The sequence below is a fragment of the Arachis stenosperma genome, chromosome 2, assembly GCF_014773155.1.
Source record: "Arachis stenosperma cultivar V10309 chromosome 2, arast.V10309.gnm1.PFL2, whole genome shotgun sequence".
Classification (NCBI taxonomy): domain Eukaryota; kingdom Viridiplantae; phylum Streptophyta; class Magnoliopsida; order Fabales; family Fabaceae; genus Arachis; species Arachis stenosperma.
The window spans coordinates 83354418-83365652 of record NC_080378.1 but is presented as its reverse complement, the minus strand read 5'-3'; the positions used below and the strand labels follow the sequence as shown (position 1 = coordinate 83365652).

Sequence of the window (11235 nt, the reverse complement as noted above, 5' to 3'; positions counted from 1 at the left end):
CACACGGGCAGACTTTCTATCCAAGCTAGCAAGCACGAAACCAGGAGTCGGCAATCAGTCCCTCATTCAAGGCATGGTAAAAGAACCAGCAGTTACCCTCCACCTGACAAGGATAGGCCCTTCTTGGATGGACCCCATCACTAATTTCCTAGAAAATGGTAAACTCCCTGACGACGAAAAGGAAGATAAAGCGTTGAGAAGGGAGGCGGCCAAATATGCGATTATACAGGGCCAACTGTTTAAAAAGGGACTTAGCCATCCCTTATTGAAGTGCCTGCATCCCGACCAAACAGATTACGTGCTCAGAGAAGTCCACGAGGGGTGCTGTGGTCATCACATCGGGGGAAGAGCCCTGGTAAGAAAACTCGTTTGAGCTGGGTATTACCGGCCATCGATGATGACAGACTCCAAAGAATTCGTAAGGAAATGCATTAAGTGCCAAGAGAACGCCAACTTCCACAAAGCGCCAGCAACCGAACTAAGTCTATTGACCTCTTCCTGACCTTTCGCACAGTGGGGAGTCGACCTACTTGGACCTTTCTCGATCGGCCCGGGACAAGTCAAATACCTCATAGTTGCCATCGACTACTACACCAAATGGAAAGAGGCTGAACCACTGGCCAGCATATCCTCATCCAATTGTCGAAAGTTTATATAGAGGCAGGTGATAACTCGATTCAGTATCTCGGAAGTCGTTGTCTCTGATAACGGGACACAGTTCACTAACAAGAAGTTCACAGAGTTTCTCACCGGTCTAGGCATAAAGCAGAAGTTCTCCTCTGTAGAGCACCCCCAGACGAATGGTCAAGTTGAAGCCGCAAACAAGGTCGTCTTGCTAGGCCTCAAGAAGCGGCTGGCCAAGAAAAAAGGTGCATGGGCCGACGAACTCGCCTCGGTTCTCTAATCCTACCGAACAACAGAGCAGTTGTCCACAGGAGAAACCCCTTTCCGCCTGACGTACGGGGTGGATGCAATGATACCCGTTGAGATCGGCGAACCGAGCCCACGATTACTCCTGAAGGGGGTAGAAGAAGCTGTGGAAAGACCTAGTAGATGAGACTAGGGAGATGGCCCATTTATCAGAAATAGCACTAAAGCAAAGCATAGCCTTACACTATAACACCAGAGTGCTCAAGAGAGAATTTGAACAAAATGACCTCGTCCTGTGGTGCAACGATATCGGGCTATCGACTCAAGGGAAAGGTAAACTGGCGACAAACTGGGAAGGCCCCTACAGAGTCAGAGAGGTGATTGACAAGGGCGCCTATAAATTAGAGAAGCTCGATGGCAAGGAAGTCCCGAGAACTTGGAATGCAGGTAACTTAAGAAGATTTTATTCCAAGATCAAATACGCCGATTAGGCGATCTGACGAGCTCAAGGGTTTACTTTTGTTAAATACCTATTATGACAATAGACTTGTTTAACTACCGATTAATGTTTACTTGTCAAAATTACTTTCCCATTTACTTTTTCCTATTTACGCATCCCACGACAACAAGTTCCCTAGAATACATGTTAAACGGGACGATGATACGGTGCCTCGGGACTGATCACCCCGGGAGCCGACTAAGCTAACGCCATAACAAACGGCTACAGCAAAGCCACGACTTGGCTCTGCCAAATTACCAACATAACGGTAAACAAACGCTAGCGACAAGCCAATACCAAGAAAACGGCAACAAAACAAAATGAAAATGCTACCAGACAAGCAGAGAAAGATAATAATCACAATCCGACCAAGCGACTACTAAAGTATACCAAAAGGAAAGTTCCACAAGTTCAACAACAAAATCACAAACTCCATGTAAAAATACAAGAGATCATTTCTTAGGCATATCGACAATCTTGCCATCCTTAATTGTTTTGAAGACCCCGATCGCCGACGTGTCGAAGTCAGGGGCCACGATCTTCACCTGGGCTTTAAGAGCCTCTTCTGTCATCAGGATTGCACTTTTTCCCTGCTTCACGGTCTCTTTATGCTTCTTCTTAAGCTCTTCAGCTTCAGCTTGTGCGGCCTTAGCTGATGAAATGGCTGTATCACGTTCTTTCTCCAAAGCGACCACCCGACCTTGCGCGGCATTGAGCTGGCTTTCCAAAGTCATCTCCCGCTCGGTCAAAGAGATACGGTAGCATCAGAGGTCTTCAATTTTCCTCGGCAGTCTTAAGCTTCTCTTTCGCCTCGGACAGCTGCGCGACTGTATACCCGACAACTCAAACTCAGCCTTCCGAGCTATGACAGTACCACGGAGTAGGGTACGATACATCCACCACGCCTGTCCCGCAAGGTCGGAGCTATGGAAGTGTTCCTCCGTGTCGGGAAGCAACTGGGAGTCTATGAATGTCCCGGCTCCGAAGTTCCTCTCCATCACGGTGAGGGCTCTTCGGGGCTAGAGAATGACCTCTGCCTCTTGGGGGTGGGGATGACCCTCAAGTCGTCTTCCTCGGCCTGTTGAGCAGAGGACAAGTGCCCGGTACCGGCCGCCTCCCCAAGAATAAGAGAGACGTGCGCCCCGTCAGAATGCTTGTCCGACATGTCGACATCACGAGGTGAAGGCACCACCTCATCAGCCTTCTTTTTATCACTCTCCTCCAAAAAAGTTTTGTAGAAATTCTCAAGGCCTGTCACCTCGGCAGACATTCCCACTACAAAAATAAATAAACAAGTTAGTTGTTTAATCGGCGTAACTAACCAGAGCGACGGTAATGCAAGAAACACAGGATAAAGCTACTCACAAATATAATTCCGGGTGACCTCCCAGTTACCCATAAGAAGGTGGGGGTTCACATGGTTTTTTTTTTCAAAAACGGCCAACAACACATCGACAATCTTTTTATCCACGGCGGACATCCCCTTGTAGGTCACCTTAATAAAGGTGTTAAACCCCGCCCCGAAACTCCAATACGTCGGGATGAGGCGTTCCCCTTCTAACGACAACCAGAAGGGATGGTGGCCTTTGACTGGACGCACCTTAAAGTACTTATCCTTAAACCCGTGATAAGAGTCCTTGAATAAGCCAAAGATCATCCGACCCTGGGCAGATCGGAAGGACATGAACCCTTTCCTCGCCTTCCCCTCCTTGGAAGGATTCGTGAGGTTGAAAAAATAAAGGAAAACATCGACGGACACCGGCAGCTCCAAATATTCACACACCATCTCGAAATAGTGGATGGAAGCCCAACTGTTCGGATGCAGCTGCGACGGCGCCACAGAGATCCGATTAAGGAGCGCCATTTGAAAAGCGGAAAAGGGAATGCGAACCCCCACTTGGGTGAACATGGCTTTGTAAAACCAAACCCAATCGGCAACCAGGGGGGAGTGGAAATTGAGTTCGTACAGCCGTTCGCTAGGGGCAGGAACAAAAACGTCATAGTTGGCCTCCTCGTCAGTCCCCCCGCACAAGTACTCGACTTGACAAAACTCGGTAAGCTCCTCCTCGCCCATTTGGTTCGGGGAGTCCCTCAAGTCGAAAGCCACCCAAGCATATGGGTCGTAACCCGTGGTGGAGGTGGAAGTTCGTGAGACGATGCGAGACATACCTATAGTGGGGGTACCACTCGGTTAGTCTATGAGGTCGGGAATCCGGAAGGAGCCCAGAAACCATGTTTAGCCTATTTAACAAACTAAGATCAAGCATGTTGAAGCAGAATCCAAGTAAAAGCCTAAAAAGCTAATGCCCTGGAATGGTGACCCCCCCAACGCACCTACCTAACACTAAGGTTATCTAACATGCAAACCAAACAAGCAACATACATACGGAAGGATTGGTAATGAAGATAAAATAACCATAAAGCAGAAAAAGAAGAGAAGAATGCTTACCTGATTGATTGTGATAGATGAAAGCAGGAAGGGATGGATGCTCAGAAACGCGAAGATCACAGTGAGAAATTCAAGAAGGAAGAAGGAGAATGCAAAGAAAATGGAATGAGAATGAATGACCGAGGAGTTAAGAAACTGGCTCAAGAAGCAGGAAAGACGAAAGGCAAAACAGTCTTTGTGCGCAGGGTTTTGAAATAATTCATTGCGAGCATTTAATGCCTAACGCGAAGAACGAGACGACAAACGGTTATCCCTATCAATGGAGAGACACACGCGCAAGAGGCACGTCCTCTCCATGAGCGGCCGACCTGGCGATGACACAAGGAAGAATACATAACACGCCACCAACAATGTTTGCGTCCATTGCTGGTGCGTTGGGGGCACTGTTATGGCCTGACCCAAACCTCATGTGGGCCCGCCCGACCCATAGGCCACCCGACCCGAACGGTCGGGTGCGAGCCGCTCGACTGCCGACCCGGACACGCGTCCCTGCCAGCTCTGCCACAGTTGTATGGGGAAACTTTGGGGAAGGTGGGCCTGCTCTTGTGGGACCCACCTCTGACACGGTATATATGGGGAGGGTCCTACCCCTCCCCGAGGTACGTCACACACCACTTTATCCCCCCTTTTCGCCTGCGCACTCAACTGACTTGGGCGTCGGAGTATCTTTGCAGGTGACACCCCCTCTCCACACCAAGAACTCGGGAAGTCGGCTACTCTAGCTCCATCTCCGTAACCCTGAACCAGGCAGAAACCCCACCTTACCATCCGAGGAATCTCCCCGAACCGTCCGGTACCCGAGCTACCAAACACTACTCATTGACAAAATTACATAGTTTAAAATTAAATTAAAATATTTACATTAAAATCTTATTTTTTTTTAAAGATTTCTTATATTATTAGTAAACTTAATAGATATCTTTTTATGATTCATGAGCAAAATTTGTAAGTCACTTATATTCTTAACTCTTAAAAGTGTTATAAATAGTTGATCATGAATGAAAATTGGTTTGTTTAAGTACAACTAAATTTAAGATAAAGCTTTTTTTGAAATTTTTTTATGGTAAATTCTACCCAATTTTTTTTAAATTAAAAGCTGAGTTACCCTTTATAATATGTCTTACTATTATTAAATAAAATAAAATGGCTTATCATGATTTTATTGTTAATCTAATTAATTAATCATAAAAGAATTTTAAATTAAAATCCTTTCAGTTTTCATTGCTTTGAGAGCCAAATATTTAAAAAGTTTCATTACTTTAAAATGTTTTGAACGGATCTAATATCATTGTTAAGAGAAATGAAAAAGATTTTTAAAAGAATGAAAAAAAGTAAGAGAGAATTATTAAAAAAGTGTTTTGAAAAATTTAAATTTTGTATCTCTTTGATTTTTTGTATTTGTTTTTTTTTTTTGGTTGAAATTAATTAATAGATGTGTGATTTGAAAAAAATTATAAAATAAAACCTCTCTAGTAATTTTTATAATTTGTAAAAAACATTATACTATAGTTAGTTGATTAGGTTAACAAAATTTTGGTTAGATTAAGAGTTTAATCATGATAAACTAACCTATTTCATCCGATAATAATAAGACATATCATAAAAGGATAATTTATCTTTTATTTTAGAGAGAGTTGGGTAAAATTTACCTTTTTTATTGTCCTGGTAAAAGATAGGTTTAATTTTTCTGTTGTTCCCTATAGTTTAGCGAAATTTTCAATTAGGTTTCTATACTTTTTTTCTTTTAATTGGGTTTCTGCACCAAATTCTTTTTTTCAATTGAGTCCCTACACTTTTTTTTTTCGTTTATTTGAGTCCTTGCACTAACTTTTTTTTTAGTTTGGTCCCTATATAATTAAGCCAATTACTACCAAAAGGGACCTAATTGAAAAAAAAAATTAGTGCAGGAACCCAATTAAAAGGAAAAATAGTATATGAATCTAATTGAAAATTTTGCAAAACTATAGAGACCAACAGAATAATTAAACCCAAAAGTATTAAGATAAAGTATTGTTTCAATTCTTGACGTTTGAGCTATGTCCAAATTTCAACCCTAACATTTGCAACATCCTATTTTCATTCCAAATATCTTATTTTGTTCTATTTTAGTGCTTTGGTCAAAATTAATTTTTTTTTTCAAAAATACCATTTCCTGCATTATAATTTTCTTCTAGATAACGACAAATTAAAATTCATAATTGTAGTGGTCATAGTAATAGTTGTAGTGATTTAAGAGTAAAAGTGGCAGAATAATAAAAGAAAAAAGAAAATAATAATAAAGAAAAGAAATATTTTTAGAAGGCTAAAATAGACAAAATATTCATATTTGTCAATGAGTGTTCGTTGTCTATGCTCTTAAAAATAAAATTTTGAATATGATTTATTCTTTGTACAAGATAGATTTTTGTTATTTTCTTGCATGATCTATGTATTATATACTTTTGAATATTTTCATATAAATATGACTTTTTATTTCAACAAGTGTCTCAACTATTATAAATTTATTTATATCACCTAGAATTTGTGGCTTATACATATTATACATAAACAAAACAACATGTGCATATAAAAGTCCTCTTTTCTAAAATTCTATAATACCAACATCAACTGAAATGACAAATTGATAAATCATATTTATACTATAAAATTTTAATAAGGTATAATACGTAGATAGTAGAGTTGCATCTCATAATCTTGTTTAATGTTTTCTCCTTTTAGGTATTCAAACAAACTCTCAAGTCTAATATTAAAGCACTACGCAATAAATCAAGGTGTATTTTGCCTTCAAACATATAGAAATCACTTTTCTCCTTATCGCATCTCATTCAGGTGTGTAGGTTATAATGATAAAATAGGTGGGATAGTTTACATATTTGCATATAGCAAATACATCTTTATAATTATTTATCATGTCCTTGGGTCCACTAGTAAAATTATTGGTAGAATTCTTCTTTTACCAATTCTACCAACATTCATATCTCCTATTATAAGATTTTCAAGTAGACATTTACGTTTATCAACTTGCAAATTTAGTTGTTTATATCTAAAGAATTTAACCCTGTCGACTCCATCATCGTGTAAGCATTTAACATAAATGGTTGAAATAAATCTCCTTAATCTTATATTTATCGGCGATTTTCCTATCTTTTTCTATAAACAAAAAACAAAAAAATTGCTACAAAGTGACTATTTTACTTTTTTGTAGACCCAAATAAAGAAAAATTGATGTTGCGATATCCACACAATATTCATCGTCCTCACACAGAAACAATAATGGATATTTTAAAGCCAAATAAAAGGGATAGAAAATATCAATGCATTATTAAAGTCTTCCTGTTTGATTCTCTAATAGTAATATCTTTGTTGTCTCTACTTAGTTGGTTGACACTGCCAATAACCAATTCAGCTACTTCAGACGCATCTCATAAGTTATATATGTTTTATCATTCGTAGTCCTTTTTCAAATTAACTTAAACTTTAAAGTTGTGTAATTTTTTTTGTTAATATTTGTCTCTTGCAGGACAAAAACTCATTGTAGAAAAAACAAAACAATAAAATTTACTTTGTTCTCGTTCTTACTTAAGAAAACTTAAAATACAACTAAAGAGTTTGTTGCATGAAATTAAAAATCATCAAAATATTTATCCAATTATTAGTCATATTTTCTGTGTCATTTAAATATATAGTTAAGCAAACATTAACATTAAACTACCTAAAGGAAGTAGATTATATATTAATGCTATGGTAACTTTGTACCCATCTTAACAATTTAAAAACATTCTCATCAATGTTATAGTAATTTTGATCCCCAAACTCCAAAATTAAGGAGGACTACTCCGGTTGTTTATTTTGTAGTTATTTTTTCTATTGATTTAAAATAAACTATCAAACTAAATGACCTTATATATTTTAGAAAATGAACATTCTTTGATCTCCTTCTATATGAAACTCAATGATCAAGAGGCATAAAAATAGAAAAATCTCAACCTTTCCTTTCATGAAATATAATGAAAATTTTGGGTTGAATAATGATCTATTAGATTTATTCTTTCATCTAATTATATTTGTACTTTACAGTTTTGATATAAAAAAATAGAGGGCATAAGAAAATGACACATCAAAGTTATAAGAGAGAAACAATTGATTTTCTTATTTAGTACACCAAAATTACTATTGATATCCAAATCTGATTCTATGATCTAATTTCATGCGTAATCAAATTATTATTATTATTATTATTATTATTATTATTATTATTATTATTATTATTATTATTATACTATCAAAATAATATCTAAAAGTTTGTATTGCTGAAAAAATGAACCCCAACAGATATTAGTGAGTGTTTGTCATTACTAATGATAAATAAGTTTCAAAAGATTTAAAAATACTATAAAAAAATTAGATATTAGATATATATTCTAAAAAACTATTTTAGAGATCAAATTTTGATGCATATTCTTACAAACATTATTAGAAAAATAAGATCTTTTCATCCTTAAAATTTGGTAATCTTTTGTCAAGTGATTGTTTAAAAAATTTTTTATTGTGAATGACCACATTTTCTTTTGAAAATAAAAAGAAAATCTATAAATCAAATTTTACTCCAAAATTTTTTTGTGCCTTCTAAATATTTATTGAAATGTTGTCACAAAAATTAGATCTAATGGATAACTCGTCTGTTAAATATAAACGTTTTTTTGTTACTTCAAAAAAATTATAATATTTATTAGTTCTTTTGTCATATTTTTAAATTATTCAAGGGACTGTTTTGTCAATAACATCTTTTAGAGACCTTTTTCGTCAGCGACTAAATCTTTGGGGTACCATATTAGTAGTTAACCCTTATTATTATTATTATTATTATTATTATTATTATTATTATTATTATTATTATTTGAGATAAATACCAATTCGGTACCTGAAAGACTCTAACACTGATAAAATGGTACCTAACTTTTGTTATCGACAAAATGATCTTTGATTGATTTTAAAAATTGACAAGCGTGCCCTCAAATTTGCCAGAGTACATCTTCGACGAAAAGGATGCTGAGGTGGCCACCAAATTTTAATGATATGACATATCTCTTTAGCTAATTACTAAATTGTGTTTTATAATTAGTTTATTAAAAATTGAAAATTTTCACTTATTTTTCCCTAGTTTTTACTAAGCTGAAAAATGTGCATCCACCACTCCTCAGCTCATTCTACCGTCCGCCACCCACTTCCCCTCTCATTGCCAAGCTCCTCCCCTCTCACAGCGTCCCCTTCTCACTCTCGAGGTCACTGCAGAACTGTCGTCATGCGCCTGTGACCCAGCCCAAGGAGAACGTTGTCGCGGGCCTGACTTTGTCCGAGGAGAACGTTGTCTTTGTGCCTTGATCCAACTGAGGAGAACATCATCGTCGTGTACCTGACCCAGCCCGAGGAGAACGTCGTCTTCACATGCCTGAGGAGAATCATCAGAGGTAGAATCGTCACATCAGAAGTAGAAGCGTCACCTTCTTCATCGCGTTAGAGGAGAATCGTCTTCATTGCCATCCAGCAAGATCATTAGAGGTAGAATTGTCTTCGTTGCAGTCCTATCTCCGTCGCCATCTTCAGCAAGATCATTCTTCATCGTCGTCGCCAGTATCTTCACTGTTGGCTGCTCCTTCTTCTTGTAAGTCAGCCTCTTCGAATTTCATCTTTTGAATGGAACAAAATTGAAACTAGCTTGTACTGAATTTTTATTTATGAGATTGCTGAATGCTGATGAACAAAATTTGTATTTCTTGGATTGCTACTAAACTGATTTTTTATTGTTCTTCAATTTTTGTTTTTGGTTTTCCTTTCTAAACTTTTTTGTTTTGTTATTTAGCTTATTAGATTATATAATTAAAGCATAGTCATTGAGAAGATCATTGGAAAGGATATGGCTCTGGTTTTCAAATTGGTAATGGTGGTAGTGGTACCTGAAAAAATAATAGAGGAGGAGGGATGGACCATTGAGGAGGGTAGTTTTGGAAAAAAGAATTGAAAATTTTTTTCAGCTTGTAATAGTTTAATTAAATATAAAGGACAACTCAGTAATTAGTTAAGAAACATGTCATATCATCAAAATTCGGTGTCCACATCAACATCTTTTTTGTCGGAAATGTGTTCCGGCGAATCCAGAAATATGCTTGTCAATTTTTAAAATCTTTTAAGGAACATTTTGTCGATAACAAAAATTAGGTATCATTTTGTTAATATTAGAATATTTAATTTCAAGTACTGAATTGATATTTACCTCTTATTATTATTGTTGCTGTCGTTGTTAACTCATTATTTGATTTTGTAAGATAAAATAAATTGGATATAATTCTTATTTATATTTTACCTACATCAATTGTGCCAAAGATAAGATTATCAAATTAATGTCGATGGTATCATATTATTACTATTATAGTAATAAAAAATGTATTTTTAAAGAGCTTTCCTTTTCTGAGGAAAGGGAGCCAAAAGAGCTTGTGAAAAATCCATCTGTCTTGCAACATGATGAGGAGCATGGAGGGTCATCTTAAATTACTCTTTCTTGTATTGAGGAATTCCTGTCAAAAACACCTGAGCAATAAGAAAGTTGGCCCAAGTTGCATTATTCAAAGCATTGTCAGCATCATCAATAGGGAAAAAGGAAGCGTTCAATTTAAGTTGGGCCGCAATTTTGACAAAGAAAAGGAGCAACCATCAGTTCTTCATTTCAAAAATTTTTGCATGAGTGGAGCAATGAAAATACTGCCCAAAATATTTTTTCGGTCGAGGTGACATCTTTAAAGTTTGGATGGAGAATGGCCAATTGAAAACCTTCAATATGTTATTTTTCCGAAGTGGTAGGCCTATCCTGCTTCGTATGTTTTTTTGAAAATGACATTTAGTTAAAGTTGTAAAAGCTAGAGGGGACCCCCTGGAGTAATTGAAGACCTCTTTCGAAAGCAATCGGTTAAATGCCCCAGTTCGTCATACAGATTACCTAAGATTAGTTTGGTTAAGTTGAATTTATGGCCTTCATGAAGTAGAGCAGCAAAAGGGATGAATAACTTTTGCATCGAAAAACTCCTCGAGCAAAAGATTATGGCGTTTAACCAATAGTATAAAAAGGTCACGTGTTCATCATCCGTAGTAGAAGTATCTTCCTGGCCCATATTGCTCTTGATGAAATCATTATAAGAACTCCAATGTTGTAAGTTTTGGTGGGTTTCATATCAAACGTAGCTATGGGGTTGCCTGTTGGCAATCCTGTGATGGCAGCCACGTCAAAAAGGGTGCGACCAACCATTCCACAAGGTAGATGAAAGTTGTTAGTAGTTCAATTCCAGAAACAAAGTGCAGCGCCAATCATCCAATAGTGAGCAGTTGGTGTGAAGTGTGAAAGGCGAAGAAGTTCATGAATACCCAG

General features: G+C 37.2%; 1 protein-coding gene across 1 annotated transcript; it reads left to right on the top strand.

Moving 5' to 3' along the window:
- Positions 1–73: 73 nt before the first annotated feature.
- On the top strand, positions 74–904 carry LOC130963068 (uncharacterized). Its single transcript, XM_057889218.1, has 2 exons — positions 74–355; positions 665–904. The coding sequence occupies exons 1-2, from the start codon at positions 74–76 to the stop codon at positions 902–904; spliced, it is 522 nt and encodes a 173-aa protein (XP_057745201.1).
- Positions 905–11235: the final 10331 nt, after the last annotated feature.